We start from the raw sequence: 17,665 nt of genomic DNA on the forward strand, positions 1-17,665 counted from the left end.
CTCGCTCTCAATGTGCGATATATAAAAAATATTGCACGTCAAGAGTAAGTATAACGTTTGAAAAATATTACCATACTTTGAAAATGATTCGATAATTGAGAAAAAATAGAAATATTATAACATGCTGCTCGGCTTATTCTTTTACTGTGCATTGTGATTTTGTACTCACCATATGCCCTATATCCCTATGTCGGGTAACACATCACGTTCATTGTTGTTCGGAAACTGATCTAATCAATCAGGTTCTAGTGATAGGATATGATCTACTTTCTACTCTAGTATACAAAAGTGAAAATTCCATCAGGTTGTTCAAACGGGTCGTTTCATTTGTCTACTGTTTGTTGAAAATTATTCATTTCCCTTAAATAACTGTCTACAATTAAAACTTTCGCGCAAAATCCGTATGAGTTTTAAATCGTCAATAACTACTCAATATCAATTATTAAACATCTAGAATCTATTATATAACTAGATGAATATCATGGAAAGATTGGTTCTGGGCTAGGATCCACAATCATCTGATAGGTGATCTGCTTGAAGTCAGATCATAGTTTCCAATGAGCCTTTTAGTAATCCATAGGTAATGTAATAGTTGTTGATATAATTACACAAAATTTACGTCGTGGTTTTACTTTATTTTTCGAAAATAACATTTATCGTACACATCATAATCATCGCAGAAAGCAAAAGTGTCAACAAACGGAAATTAATACATATTTCATTTAAAAATTAGTATATACTCGTAAAATTTCATTTTTCTACTACCGCGCGTAAAGTACGTACTTTAGACACACTTTCGAGTGCGTGAAACTTTACGCACTAGTGCGTAAAGAAACATACTTTAAGCAGTAGTGTGTAAAAAACGTATTACTAAGGTCTCCGTAGTCAAGTGGCTAGAGTACGAGATTCACATGAGGATGGTCCCAGGTTTAAGACGCGCTGATTCCATTTTTTATTTTTCTCCTTATGAAGTGATAATTATTTTCAGGTGACATTTATACATGCTGAATGTTATTTTGTTCTAATCTTGATTAAACTTTCAAAAATATTAATAAATTTATGAAATATTTTATGATGAAAATTATCATTTAAATATTGTATTTTGATAAAATTTTCGCTAGTAGAAAAAATATTATATGCAATTCGTGTGTGAAGTCATTTTTCGATTCGTCGAAAAAAGGCTTTTTCACACACTTATTACATAAATAACTATTTTCTATTGAGAATAACGGAAAACATAAAAATTCCACAAAGTAATATCTGTATAATATTTAAATTTAATGTTATATTCTTACCTTGCAATAAGTATATGGTAGCTTGATATTCCGCCAATTTTTCGTCAATGTAATCCTGTGATTGATTAGCGATGATTTCGGCAGTTGTTGGTCCAGATTCTTCATCCTCTTCGGGATCATAATTGTGTGGTAATGGCGGGGGCTCGAGGGGTACACCAACATATTCGAAATCGCGATTTGGTGGTCCGAAGGAATAATCAGGAGTGGTAGAATAGGATTGAGGTCCGCTCCTAAAATGATCAGGGGAGTAAGATTGGATCCCACTAAAATGATCCGGTGAATAAGGCTGGATCCCCTTAAAATATGGAGAGTCTAATGGGGAAGCGCACCTGGTTGGAGCTGGGGAAGGCTGAAAAGACATTTATAAATTAGATGTGTGTATGTAGTTAATTTGTCTTACATTTAGTAGTGTGTGTGTGATTTCAAGGGAGAATTTTTTACTGTTATACCAGAAAATCCAGTAGTTTATAGAAAATAGAAAATTATTTCGCTACTCTGAACGGATTAAGCCCAATAGCAGAATAGCTCATCGAAAAATTCTCATTTGGATAACATGTGGAAGATTTTTTTGTTTTGAGTAGATTTTTCTTTATTAATTTTTTCCAAAAAACCTTGTTAGCTTTAGTATAAAATTAAATTCTCTACAAAAATATCTCTTTGGTCGAACCACCAATTTCGAAGTTATAGCCCATCAAAGAATCATATTTAAAAAAAATGCGCAGTAAATTCTAATCAAGTTTCAATGAATATACTTATTAGAAACATATACGGCTTAATATTATTTTGTCAAAACCATTGAGACATAAAAAAATTTGAATCAACGCCCAGCTGTTGACTAGAAATATTTGAATTGAACAAAAAAATTAGTAAAGTTACTAAAGATATTAAGGAATGTGACTGATTAGCAGTTAATACTTCCAGTAATTTATAACACAAATAATATACAGGGTGTTCCACGACGAGTTAAAACTATCTGTATATGGCAAAATACTCATAGTAAAATCATGAAAATTTCTATGTTTGGATACATAGAAGATACGATCTTTTTAACTAAAATATTTTCAAAGATGGCCGACTTCTAGTTACTGTCGACTTCTGCCGAAAGTCGACTGTAACTTTTTTATTTTGAATAGAACACTCTGTATATTAATACTTTTTTGAAATCTATGTAGAATTATAGTATACTTTTGCTTGAAAACTTTTTTCTAAAAATACATACTTTTTGAGTTATCAATTTTTTTGTTGCAGACCCTTATAAATTATTTTTTTACGAGAATAAAGATTAAGAATAAAGATATGAAAATGGTTTTTATTCGATTGCTTTTAGCAGGGTCAGACGTATTTAAATCTATGTTATTAAATTGAGAACGACTCATTTTAACTATTTTCGAAAGTATCAACAATTGACTAATGACAGTTAAATAAGAGTCATTTATTACAAAGCCTACTAAAAATATACCTCAAATATCTCGGAAACGACTAAAAGTTGGAATAGGATTAGTAAATACAATTTAATTTGATTTTTTTACAGACCTTGACAAGATAAAGAAAAATACTTTTTTATTTCTTGGTCAAAAATAAATTTAGACCACACCAGCATCTCTACAAATTTACAGAAAACATGTAATATCGGGATAACGGTAAGGTTTAGGTATAGGAAAGTAAAGGAAAGTAAAAAAATAGTTTATAAGGATTTGCAATAGTCAAATTTTTTACAAAAAAGTTAATATCTCTAAAAGTATCCATTTTTTGAAAAAAGTTTCTAGACAATAACAAAGTAACAGTCGACTTCCGGCTCTACTCCATCTTAGAAAATATTTTAGTTAAAAAGATCGTATAGGAAAATTCAAATATTGTCATGATTTTACTATGAGTATTTTGCCATATACAGATAGTTTTAACTCGTCGTGGGACACCCTGTATACTGGCCAACCTCATGGAACACTCTGTATACTGAACGAGAATATAATAACAAAGAAAAATGTAGCGGAATTTAGGAAAATACCGAGACGCGTCGATATAACATCTGTCATTTTCAAACCTCCAATGACAGTAACAGTACAGACAGTTTTCAATATTTTGACAAAAAAATGTATCTACAATTTCGTTTACATTTTATTTATTACATGTGCAATCTTGTTGCAACTAGTAAGAACTGAAAAAATTCATTAGTGAATTACTAAATTACATTATTCATATTTCAGGTTATGCTTCAGTACAAACATCTCTGGAAATGTTAAATGTTATAATATTTTTTGCGGAAACTGATAAAATACCTTCTTGCAATGACGGTATACGTTTTTTAGAAATGCAGGAAATGGCCAGAGTTAAGGTATTTGAATTATAGTTTCAACAACACTGAAAGAAACTTACAAAAAGTTTGTGATTATCTATACTTAAGTACATAGAAATCGGCTGTTTGAAAGACAATTTAATATGCTTTAATGTTAGTATAAATCTATGAAAACTTCCTATGTTTAACATAGTGAACATTAATATAAAAAGGGTTATTGACAATTTAAAACTCAACACTTAATTTTTTAATAATGATTAGGATCTCCTCTTGTCCTAATCATCTCTCATACGATTAGGCTTAGATTTATCAAATTAGCTATTGTTTCTTAGGGAATGTCCTCTTCTACTACAATAACCTCTGGGATCGTGTTTGGGGTAAGAAGTCTACCTCGAATTCTCCTTCTTAACTCATTCCATAAATGTTCTATCTGATTTAAGTCAGGACTGTATGCTGGCCACTCCATAACCCGAAAATCGACTCCTGCAATGTAACCTTGCACAATTCTGGTGGTGCGCGGTCTGCATTGTTATATATCAAGGTAAATCACTCTCTGGATGTTCTTCTACGGTCGCTACCATAAAGGCATATTCTGGTCTCATCTGAGAACAGAACAGATCCCCATTGTTCCAAAGTCCAATTCAGATGAACCTGTGCAGAGCGCATGCGTGCTTGCCGAGTAGCTGGAGTATATTTTGGACTAATCGTAGGTGTTTTAAGGGTCAGGTTATTTTCCTGCAGTCTACGTCTTACTGTCCACTAACTAATAGGACCCTCCTCGCACCTCACGGAGCTGTCGTTGCAATTGAACGGCATTAAGGTGAAGATTTCTTAATGTTGTTGACACCATAAAGCGGTCATCACAAACAGTTGTAAATCGTCTTCTGTCTATTCCAGGTCAAATACCAAAGGATCCAGTCTCCTCATAATGCTGGCACACTCTGCACGGGTCATATCCAGTTGTCTACTACAGTTTGCAGACCAAATAGTCTGATCACAGCTCGTGACCCACGAAAATTAGTTATGTCCCTGATTTTCTGGATATTTAGGTAGTTCTCAAGGTGCTTAATCGATAAAGTGATAAAGTGATAAAGTTATCATCAAAATTTTGGCCGCTAAACGATATATTTTTGTTTAAATTTTCAAAATTCCGAATTTTGCAAATAACTCGAAATTTATGCCAAATTTCGGAAAAAGTAAGGGTGTCAAAAATGTAGTTTAAGAAATTTGTGATTTTTTTGTAATTCTTTGTAGTTTTTCCCTAAGAGCTGTCATTTCTTTATAAAATGCGCTCAAACTTCGGGGTCGCAAAAAGATTTGGCGCCACGTAGATTCTGAGGGCCGTTACGTCCGCGGCTGAAAAAGAAACTGCTGTATCTCCTCGAAAACTAAACATTTCGGTACGAAAAGAAAGTGCATTTTACTCGTTAACGTCTCTACGTTTCATCTGCACCTACAAAAAAATTCAGACTTGTAAAATTTTCTTGGAAAACAACACGAACGGTATTTTTTGCTGGTTGCCTGGGTGAACTTAAAACACATGTGCTTGTGACTCTGCTACGACCTCAGCAAACCCTTGTTTGACCACCACCACCCTGGGGGTGGTTGCCACCCCTTCTCGATGGTGTGATTTTTTTTTCAAAATAACCTGGGATATCGATAAAAGGCCCAATTTTGAGAAAAAAAATGTTCCATAAAGTTTTTCAAAAAACCCAATACTTTTCATATTATTGATAATTGAAAATTCGGAATTTTTTCAGTTTTCCATTGGTTTTTTGCAATATCTCCAAAAATATGCATTTGAACAAAAATTTTATGATGAAAAAATTATAGCAGATAAAAAGCTGAACAAATGGGCTATTTACAAAGTGTTCTAAGTGCAATATTAAGCAAGATATTAAAGTATAAAGTCGTTTTTTATTTTGTCTGAAATTTAATCGATGTATTTAATGCCATCTAGCGGCGAGCAGATACATTTTATGCATTCTAATGAAATAGGGTTTTGTAGTGCTTGAAATAAGCTTTAAAATGAGCACTGTGAAAAGTATGCATATTTGCACATAAAATCAGTGCGGTGTAATGTAAATAAGAAGAACTTCTAATGGTTTTTTCTTTTAAATCGATGGTTTTCATAAGTGCCATTTCCACCAAAACTAAAATTAATCGTATTCCGTCTAAAATTAACTTTAATATAAAGAATTTGATGGACTCTAGAAGTTGGGCTGCTTTAGGAGGCATTTTTTCAAAAAGACCACAATTTTAAGGAAAATACATTTTCGAATTTTTTAAAAAAAAACACCTTCTCTTTATAATCTCAAAAATTATGAAAGACACGTATAAAAGTATAATTATGAAAAATGTAAGTTTTTTCTGACAAAAAATTTCTGTCACAAAAATTGACAGAGATATGACTGTTTAAATATAGTCTCTCTCGAGCCCTTTGACCCTTCATCGTTTTAAAATAAAAGGTTTTTCACTATATATTGTAATGAAAAAAGTTGTAGCTCTTTTAATTATCTTTGAAATAGTCTTTTAAAAGTTGTTATAGCATCAAAATTGAAGTTCTGGTCCAAAAAATAAATTAAGACTATGGGTTTTCTATGGTTTTTTATGCCTTGTTATGCTCTTGTTGCAAAATTTTTTAAATTGTATTACTTATTCAATCTGGTACAGTTTTAGACAACTTTTAATTGAACAGCTCGAGAAGGGTTGTTTTGAAGGGTCAAAAGGGCGTTAAATATTCAATAATCAAGATAGTGATAGTGAAAATAAAATATTATTTACTCTATACTTAAATCTTTTTATCATACCAAAATAATTTTTCATGATTTTTTCAATTTAGGGGTTGTTTGCAAGGATTATAAGGTTTTCAAGGGGTTGAAAATGATTTTATTATGAGGTAATTGTGTTAGAAAACACTTTACAATTTCACCCCTTAATATTAAACACATTTTCTAGCGATAAAATGGCTCAATATTAATTTTTCTATTTAGGGGTTGTTTACACCCTCAAAAATAATCGGCGGAGCTCAGATCATTTTCACATTTGAAGTTAAGGATAAGATGAGCCACAGTAAAAAAATTCGGAGCAATAACGCTTCAATGACTGCACTACTACAATTTTTCTTAATTATACATTTTTCTCAAAACAACCTATTTATCGAACGTTGTCTTGAGATTAATATACTCTGTTTCAAAATATCATTAGAATAAATAAACTTTTCCATACTTTATTTTTAATATACGACAGTAAAAAATATATCGTAACGTAATTTCAGCGTGGATATGAAACGAAGTATTCGAATAGAAATCTATTTCGAAGAAACCCTCAAACCTGCAAGGAACTTCTTGAACGAAGTCTTGAATCTTTGGTTCGTTTCAGTGAAAATGCTCTAGGGATGAAAACTGCTGGTGAGTAATCGATGAAAAAGCGTTCTACGTCTTCCAACACGTCCTTTCTATCATTTCAGTACGCACCTTCACATTCTTTATTTCGCACATATATCTTATTCTAGATCTTTCATTCTTCTTTTCTCCTCCCAAGTTCTAGCAACGGGGTGTGATCATTAAGTAGCTTACAATTCATTATACTCCCAAAAAGCTACAGTCCAAAAAATGCAAAAAGACCAAAAGCCAAAATGATATCAATAAATCAGAATCGGTACTTTCTGTCTCTTTTTTTCCTTTTGGAACTGTTGTAATGGAAAGTATTTGGATTATCTCCGTCAATTACGAGTGAAATTCTGAAACATCGGAAAGAATCTCCACATATGATCTGTATCACTACACAAAGCATACCTGCATATGATATGTAGGCGGTTGTTTCAACTCTTCCGGAAATCCAGTCCTTTGTTATTGACTAAATCTATTACTAAATTATTTTTCGTACAGTAGAAATAGCTTGTGAGACACTCCGCATTGGTGAAATTTATTTTACATAATCACAAACTCACTTTTTCACATTTTTCTGTTTAAATAACTCGAATATTTTTAGTTGTTAAGACAGAATGTCATCATTTCGTCGCGGCATCTTCAAATAATAACCAATACGAGAACTCCATTCAATATGACCAGACACCGACTTCGAATAAAGCAAAACGTAAAAAGATAAATGAAAACCTCATATTAAGTCCCGAGCATACTGAAGTGTTTAAAATACGAGTAAAGAGAAACATCAGCGGAGGCGAGGAATTTCAAAATCCTGAAAATAGGAAAGCGAAGAAATCTGACTGGGATGTCTTAGATATTATGTCGCATGTGAGATTTTCATTCTTTGGAAATCTGTTTGACAATGGTATGTATTTAAACAATTTGAACAGTTTAGTTCTATAACTATTTTAATTTTTATGGATGACATACTTTTAAACACAAATAACGAACAGGGAAGAACAACAAGGTTTCAGACGAAATAAATCCACGACCGACGTCATATTCATTATTAAATAACTAAAAGAAAAATCGATTGAATTTAATACACCAGCGTATGTCTGCCTTATCGATTTGACCAAGGCATTTGATAGGGTCCGCCTCTCCGACATCATAAATATACTGATATCGAAAGAAACCTCAGACACCATCGCTAGAGCAATCCGCAATCTCGATACAAACAACACGACCAAAGTAAAGGCAGGAGACAATTATACGGAAGAGATACCAACACTAGGAGGCATCAGGTAGGGCACCAGCCTCGGCCCATTTCTGTTCAATCTCTTAATGGACAGAATTATAGAGAAAGTATCATCACTAAATATCATCACTAAATACAAAACGAAAATCATAACTTTTGCTAAAGAACCCGTACGATGTAAGCTGGTAGCTCGGGACAAAATCATCGATAAATTGTAGTACTACAACTTCAACCATCCGTAAGCTACAGTCAAGATAAATCGTACCACTACAATTTCCGCATGTAAAATGCAGTCGAGATAAATCGTAGTACTACAACTTCCGCCTTTAAGCTATAGACGAGACAAATAGTAGTACTACGACTCCCGCCTGTAAGCTACAGTCGAAATAAATCGTAGTACTACAACTTCCGTCTTTAAGCTACAATCGAGATAAATCGTAGTACTACATCTTCCGCCTGTAAGCTGCAGTCGAGAGAAATTGTAGTACCACAACTTCCACCCTTAAGCTACAGTCGAGATAAATCGTAGTACTACAACTTCCGCCTTTAAGCTACAGTCGAGATACATCGTAGTACTACAACTTCCGCCATTACGCTACAGTCGAGATAAATCGTAGTACTACAGCTTCCTCCTGTAAGCTACAATCGAGATAAATAATAGTACTATGACTCACGCCATTAAGCTACAGTCGAGATAAATCGTAGTACGATGAATCCCGCGTTTAATGTGTTTTAATATCCCGCGCTTAAGTGTTTTAATACAGGCCCTACTTCTTTCATGCATTTTTAGAAAAAAAGATGTTGTCCGAAGAAGAAAACGACGTATTAACCAATTTGAACGAAAATTATCCAGATTTGTCTTCATTATTCGAAACTGTGAGATCGACGTTGGATAATCTTCAAGAAACACCTTGCAATGGGTTCCTTATGGTCGTATTCGGGGGACATTTGCACGAAATAAGTGATATTCATAGCCCTTTGACTCAAAGTTTGAAGCATGTTATTGAAGTAACTGATCCAGAAAATACTTTAATCGTGGTTACTTCTGCCTGTCCCGAAATTAAAAGGAATGAACATAATATTATTGAGATTAAAGAGGGTGTGAAGATGGTACAGAATCTTACGATGCTACCTGTATATGCCAAAGGTAAGTCCACAAAAGCAGTTGAACAAACAAATAGTTTGATTTGAACGCATCAAGCGATTGCTTTTACTTATTTTTTTCGAACACAACTAGCAAACAAATGCTGGTGTACCATTCAGAGTTAGTCTAATGGAACAGTGGTGACATGTCCAATTATTCCAAAAAGCAGGCGACCATTTGCTTCGAAGTGCTTCCTTCCTGCGCGAACTTTTGTTGAATGTGGCTCGTCTTTTGTATGCCTCCATCTCACCTTATGTCAAATGACGATCTTGCAATATCAGTTTACGCACAGCATCGATGTTTTCTGGATCAACAGTTGATTTTGGACGACCTTCACGAAATGGCAATGTCAGTATTTCACATATCCACATCAGTGTTGCTATATCTCAAAACTTAAGTAGCAACCCCCGTATTCTACGAAGATATCCGTTGAAGAATGTAGAATTAACTTTACATTAGTTATAAGAGATGTTAATGCAAGATTGTAAAACAGAAAAACCAAAATTGAAACCGATACGAAACGAAAAAAAGACTACATATTACCTATATAATAATGAAAGATGTAACAGTTTTTGACAGTGTTTAATGACATATGACGGTTTGTTTTTGTAAAAGACAGTCTCAAAAGACAATTGGCGGATTGTTTTGGCTAAAAACAGATAAAAAATGATTTCTTTTTAATAAAAACAAAGTTCAGTATCTTCAAGAAAATCTGAAGAATAATGACGATTTTTTTTTGAATAAGACAGTCTCTAAAGAAAATTGTCGGTTTGTTGTTGTTAGAGCCAGTTTCTTAAGACAAATGTCAGTTTGCTTTTGTTGAAGATGAAGTTTGGTTTCTTTAAGATGATCTCCAAAGACAAATGGTAGTTAACTAAGAACCTCATTATTACTTACAACAGCATCGGTATTAGTACACAAACAAACAAACAAAATAATTAGGAAAGTAAATAAAGATATTTATGGTTTAATACAGTCGAACTGATTATGAGATGAATAATAAATAATTGAAAATGATACCTTAATGGGGTTAAAGTTGAAATACAAACAATTTATTGTGATGATAATATAACTAATAATAATAACTAATTGATAATGGAGCGCCACTGCGAGAAGGGCAACCTGAAAAAACGTCATGTTCAATTCTAATTGGTTGAGAAACCGTGTAACTAGCGCCCTATATGAGAATCAGACATAAAAACATTTATGGGATGTATCAGTTTCCAGAATTGTAGAAAATGTGTATTTTAAATACGGATGACGAATTTTTCATTAAACAAACCCCAATTAATTTCCAGTTTCCTAAAATTTACTAAAATAAAAGTACCTTGAATAGGAAAGTAAAAACGTATCTTTCATTACTTGATAGAATATTCTTCCCATTTCAGGACCTAAAAGTGAATGTTTGACACAATGCACAGTATTATATGACGTCCCATTAACTGTGAAAAATATACTAGGAGAAATTTCTCCTACGTTTAAAAGAACTTGAGTAAATATTTTATGGCATATAATATTGTAATAATAAAATCAGTAATACATTATATCGTGAACTTTCATTAAAACAAATTATACTTATCATACTATACATCAGAGTCTCCCAAACTTATTCTGTCTACTGCCCGCTTTTTTACGTTGTAGCGTCCCCCATTTTTTAACTACTTAAAAACCACCATACTGAAGCTTCCAATGAAATAAATTGATGTGAGCTATTTAAGCAGACATTAAACATTTATTCTAAACGAGTCTTTTTATTATAACCCGCAAAAGTTTACTTGAGACCTGGGATCTAGCCTGGCTATACCTGCCAATTAGGATGGTTATTGGAACGCAACTTTATAATACTCAGACAGAATATATTTTATTTAAAATAACACAAACGAGCTGAAACTTACAGCATCAATGACATTACTCATCGACTTTTATATAAAAAATAATGCATAGTATCAATATGATCCTGTTTTATAAGTTTATTGATATCGGATTCCAATTAAGACAACAACAGCCGTAGTCGCAACGTTCGGTAACATGCAAACGATATTTCTTTTTCTAGTAATCGGCGTTGCCACAGCATTAAAGCCATATTCACACAAATATGACTATGGGTATGGTATCAAGAATCCTGGATACAATTGCGCTATAAGTTTTTGTACACAAAATTCTTGATAACCATTTTTGAACTCGTTCGTTGTCAATTCTATAAATTGATGTTATATTACTGTGTTGTGATTTGAAAACTGATCCAACTTCTAGGCTGATATTTCCAAGTTCAAAACGTTCTGGTTTCGGTAGAAGAAGTAATTGTGGAGGTTTTCAAAATGTAGGCAGCAGGTAAACAAGTCGTTGTCACTACAGAAAAACTGTAAAACTCACGTCTACCGATATTCTTTTTGTGGAAAAATAGTTTGGCTGCAAAAGTGGCAACAACATTTTTTGTTTTAACCAAATTTAGTTCATCGCCTCCTGCAGTTGGGTATTCATATCGTTAAACAATTTATATAGGTCAAACAGGTTGTCAAATGGAGATACACTGGTTTCATTTCAATTTTCGTCGTTTTTGTTGAAACATATCATTAATCGTTATTTATTGTTGGTTGTGGTCTTTTTTCACTCTTATGCAATACTACTTGTGTATTTTTAAATTTTTAATTGTAGTAAAATGTCTAGCACAAACACAGCAGACCAGAATTTTGAGGATGATTTTAGGATGTCAAGATACAAGTGGGTATGTCGATTTACCGAGGTCAATCCCCTATAATGAATAGACTAACCGTATTCTCTGGCGAATGATCTTTTGGACTGCCAATTGTTAATTTTTTCTTTTACCTCATCCAAAATTTTCTGTTTCAATTTCAAATTACGGTCACTTTGTCTCTTATAGAAAGGACCCATCTACGACAGAATCCAAAAATAGTAAACAGTAAAAAAGGAACATCCAAGAGAACGCACGCTTACTCTTGGAGAAGTCCTCGTTGCTGACTCTTGGATTTCAATCCCTCTCGAAATCCCTCTCGAATTAAAATTGAATTAACGGCACTAAATAAGTCTATTAAGGCGTGTAAAGCACATAAGGTCAAATTAAAGATACTCCAGCTCTACGGTTCTGGATACTGGCGTAAACATAACCTTTTATCGAAGTCAAACTTGTGAATTAAATGCATAAAAAGTTATAATGTCAAAGTCAAAACATAAAAACATTAATAATTTACTTTTGGCTGAACCGATTTCAGTAAAATTTTCAATATAACTTACATTTGACATGAGAAATTGAAAAACGTGTATAAAAGCACTTGAACACTACCTACTTCCAATAAACTCGTACTCTTAGATCGCGCGTACTCTTAGGCAACCTTACGCTTGTTTCTTATAAACAATTTCAATTATTGTTCAAAAGATACCAAATTCCGTTTAAACCTTTTTTTAAAAGTGCACTTCTACAATAAATGAATAATTGTAATTTTTAAAACCTGAATCATGTTTAAAAAAATACACCAAGCAATTGAAAATGTTTCTAAGAAGGTGATTGACTCTTAATTGGAAAATGTATATTAATAACCGCAGCTGGACTGTACCGGAAAATGAATGTACATATTTTTAAACTTGTCTGCTTTATATTTATAAAGAATATTTACATGCACGTTCGTTTGTAATTTGTTATGAATAATTAGTCTGTGCTAGTTCCAACAGTATGTCAAACCGTGAAAAACAACTTTATGGAAAACAATTTATCTGATAATCGCATTCCCGGCCTTGCTCTCATATAATGCAGACGACCAAATCTAATACCGTCCCAATAAAAATACTTCTAGTCCATATACTAGAATCTATTTATAGTTTAACTATGGGACAAAAATTATAAATCGAATCAAATAAACAGTTATTTTGTTTGTTGGTATACGAACGCTACAGAGCTTAGTCCAATAAGCATTCTCCGAAAAGGATTTAACGTTATGCTGGTGTGGCTAATCCATAAATTTTTGCTAGGTAATTTCGTACCTTTCTTTGAATTTTAGCGGTAACTAATTATGTGTGACAGCTTGAGCTTTTTCTAAAATCTTCGGTGGAGCTCTCATAATTTCATCACTTTCACTACTATCCGACATATTCGTAGATAAAGTTGAGAAAATGTTCGGATACAATCATATTTTGTTCAAGAAATTGACAATATAAATTACATGACATTTATTTTCATAGCATGCAACATAAGAAAACGTGTCCTATTTTTAAAAATATTGCATAATGTGCTGCCTACATTTAGGGACATCATTCTTTCAATCCTAAATATATCTCGCTAATGCTAAATTTTTTATGTTTTTTAATTGAATAAATTTGTGTAAATAGACCAAATAAAGTCTTACGTAAATAAAAATTTTATTGCAATTTAATTAAACAAAGAAGTTTCAGTTTTCTTCTCAAAACGCACGTGTATGTTATAAGATCTCATTACGTGCATGTTATTGTTAAATGTCATTTACAAGGAATGTTGACAGTGCGATTTTTGACGTTTACAGACAGGGTATAAAAAAAATATTTTTTCTACGTCCGTTATAATATTCACGTGTTTTTTATTCATTTGCATTCATAAAGAATGTAATTTGTCAATCTCATGCATAAAGTATGAAAGCAAGAAATTTTAATGTAAGTTTAGATATTATTTGTAACATCTTTCAGGTTGCTTTAATATTCGGAATCGTAGGAGCTCTACGGAGGAAGGAATTATATAAAATGAAGTGTAACGATATTAATAATACCGGAAATGTTTTAATTATGACAGTATCTGATACAAAACCACATGTTTAATGTCGATTTGGAGCAAACCACCCACAAATGTCAAAATAGATCAAGCTGTAGGTATCAATACATTTTCAAAAATTCCTTCGCTCATTGCAACATTTGTATTTACTTAATCCAAAAAACTACACTGGGTATACATTTCGACGCTCTTCGGCGTCTCTATTAGTGGATTCTGATGGTGAAATAATCCAACTAAAGAAGCACGGTGTGTGGAAATCCAACACAGTTGCAGAGAGCTACATAGACGACTAAATAAAAAACAAAATGGATTCCGCAGTGAAAATTTTAACAGGAACAACTAGTTCAACTTCAAGCAACTTTGAAAATGTAGATCCTACGATCCTACAAACAATCCAATAAGTACTAATACGACTATAGACGATGTTATTTTTTCAACATCAAATTAATAATGCTCACATACTTTTAATATTACTATTACAAAATGAACGTTTTGCCGAATTTTTTTATGTCTACGAACGTAGAAACAATTTTGTATGACGCTTGAGCCGTCAAACCGTCCTAATGGTGAAAAAAAGTATCAATTTACTTGTTGTATAAATAACTCTTAAGTAACTAACTAAATTCATAGTCGCGTTAACGTAACTGCCTTAGTAATTCACTTACAAAATAACGTATTATATAACCATCACTGTTTAGGTACTTTTTGTGACCTTAAGATTGAGATGGAAATTCTGCTTTTTCAGCCCCTCTATCTTTTGTGTCTAAGTCTAATTGTCTAGCTGGTTTTTCGGAATGTTCGATATCTGGTGGTGAGCCTTTGGTAATTACTTTATTATCCCTTTCTAGAGATTCGGTCCTTTTCTTGAAAATGCCAAAAATACCTCTTCTTCCAGTGTCATTACTTCGATCCTTGAATTTTTTTTGTTTTTATTTGTTCTTCATTATCGACAACTTGTGACGTGGTTTTTCCAATAATTTGTTTGGCATCATTGTAATTTTCTACTTCTGTTTCTAGGAAACTGACATGTTCTTCACAGTATCTTCTGACAGTACAATTTTTGGTTTTTTGATACCAAATATAGGACTCCTTTTCTCTGGTCTTCTATCTTTCTGAAGATGTATGATTTCTGCTTCTTTATCTTTTGGACTTCCTTTAACATCTCGTTCCAATGATCCTGACGTTTTCTTAGAAATACCAAACCGTCCGCTTTTTTCTTATTGATTTTCTGTATCTTTAGGTATTTGAACAATTTTTTCAATTTCTATTGTTTCTCTCTCCTTATCAACTATCTTCATATCTTCAAATTCTCCAGGAAGAGCTTTAAGGTCCCTTTCGGTAGATCCTTCCCTTTTCTTGAAAACTCCAAACATACCCCCTTATTGTCCACCAGGATACAGTGTTTCCTTCTCTTTCCTTTCCGGTACAAGGATCTCTCTGGGGTTTCAGATCATAGTTTTATCACCCGTCACAATTGCGCTGAGAATTCGAAATACCCACCTTGTACTAATTTTCTCAGAGCACTTGTTTTGGAATATCCGTCTCTGCTGCAATTTCTTTTGCTCTCAACAGCCGATCAATTAAAACAATTTCTTCTACTAATTTAATATTTTCTGGAGTGTTCACCGTAAGAGGACCTCCAGAAGGTGGGTTATCTTTCGAGTAAATCATTAATGTACAGGAAACAGACTTCCGACTACGGCGCTGATCTGTTTCCAAGCAGTAAGCTTTCGGAACCTGTTATAAAATTTTTCCTAACAATTATCGAGATCGTTGGGTTATTACTAATGAAAATTTGGTCCGAGCGTATTCAACACTTTTTTATATTAAAATATGTTTCACCAATTTTTCTGAACAGCTTCATATTTGTTTTTGAATTTTATGAGTACGGAGAGGCTAATGTACCTTGGACATAGTGTACCTTGAAATGATTTATATTTAAAACCAGTGTCACCATCTATCAATCCATAAATGATCCTTATCTAATATATCTAATATCTAATCACTTTTCTTAGCTGTAGTGCATCGGCTGCGGTTTGTAGCAGTAATACGAAAAAATTGTTTTCAAGTCATAAAAGTAAATATTTTTAAAATATTCAAGTGAGATTTTTTGCTAAAGGAAAATTATTGTGGATAAGTGGTGTTTTAGTTACATCTTGCGACTATTGGTAAGTAATTATACACTGTTATTTGTTTCGAACATAACCTCTAAACTATAAAATTAATTTATTGGAAAAATACATCACAGAATGATAAAAAGACCAGAAACAATATATGAAAAAAAAATATTAAATAAAAAAAGATTTACCAAAACGCAACCCCGTCATAAAAATGAAATACATAACTGCCCTGTATATAGGTCTGCCAGTGAGACGAGTTGAATACAAGGATTTTAGATTTTTAGAGAAATCGTGCACTATGACCGCGGAGGTTGGTGAATTCGAAAACTTACGAGCTTTCTACTTCGACTAAAAGCACACTGAGACTCTTCTAGAACCTCAAGCCCAACAGTGAAAAAATGCAGGCTCTACTGGAGCGAAAAGAAATCGACCGTGTCTAAAAGACCTGTTTAAGGGTTAAGTTTCTTTATCAATATATGACTTGGCCTTGACTATTTGAGTTATTATGTTAATCAATAGATAAAATCAAAATAGAAATCTGTTTTAGTAAGAAAAATAAATTTTTTCTCAATTTTTATATTTCAAAAATATGTAGCAGATACCTATTTGCATTAAAATTTATAAAATAGAACCATAAATTTTACTCAAATTGTTTAGTTTTTATCATTGACAGCTTTGTCAATGATACCAAGATACCAGGATATCATGTATATGACCCATTCTCTTTTTCGTGCAGTTAATTCCGTTTTAAAAAATTTTAAAATTGAATGTATGTTTTTTTTATATTTCATTGTTTACTAATGCTGTTTTATCTTCTTTATCATATTGATTAACTTTTACTCTAGTTTATAAGCATTGAGATGTCTGTCCTATGTAAATAGCGTCACAATCATTACAAGATACTTTATACATAAAGTTATTTTAAGGTTTTCAAGTATTTTCGTTTTCTACTAATAGAGAGCTTTACTTTATTATTTGAATAACTTATGTTAGTGCTGTACTTTGCCGTTTGTCACGTGATACTAGTCACATTGACGTAGCTTTAGAAGTTAAGAGGTTTGATATTTGGGTACCTCACGAATTGAAAGAAATTCATTTAACACAAAGAATCAACAATTGCGATATCCATCTTAAGCGCAATGAAACTGACCCTTTTTTGGAAAGAATCATCACTGGTGATGAAAAATGTATTCTGTACAGTAACATAGCTCGAAAACGATCATGGAGTAAACACTATGAACCAGCACAAACCACATCGAAAGCTGAAATTGAAACAGTTTGGTGTTGTGTTTTTTGAGCTGCTTCCAAGGAAGCAAACGATAAATTCTGATGTTTACTGTCAACAATTAATGAAACTGGATGAAGCAATCAAAGAAAAACGGCCACAATTGTCAAATCGGAAAAGTTTAGTGTTCCACCAAGATAATGCAAGGC

The 17,665-nt window shown here is 32.7% G+C and overlaps 2 protein-coding genes across 2 annotated transcripts in view; one reads left to right on the forward strand and one right to left on the reverse strand.

Annotated features, from left to right (window-relative positions):
• Positions 1-17,665, reverse strand: part of LOC130448466 (uncharacterized) — a 96,310-nt gene that overhangs the window by 54,147 nt on the left and 24,498 nt on the right. The window contains exon 3 of the mRNA XM_056785872.1: positions 1,296-1,644. Within this exon, the coding sequence (XP_056641850.1) occupies positions 1,296-1,644 (349 nt within the window). The remainder of the gene's footprint in view (positions 1-1,295; positions 1,645-17,665) is intronic.
• The window catches only part of LOC130448467 (zinc finger Ran-binding domain-containing protein 2), a 33,414-nt gene continuing 29,595 nt past the window's right edge, over positions 13,847-17,665 (forward strand). The window contains exons 1-2 of the mRNA XM_056785876.1: positions 13,847-13,973; positions 14,030-16,279. The gene's annotated coding sequence lies outside the window, so the exon portion shown is untranslated. The remainder of the gene's footprint in view (positions 13,974-14,029; positions 16,280-17,665) is intronic.

This window comes from Diorhabda sublineata, chromosome 8 (genome assembly GCF_026230105.1).
Source record: "Diorhabda sublineata isolate icDioSubl1.1 chromosome 8, icDioSubl1.1, whole genome shotgun sequence".
Taxonomy (NCBI): Eukaryota; Metazoa; Arthropoda; class Insecta; order Coleoptera; family Chrysomelidae; genus Diorhabda; species Diorhabda sublineata.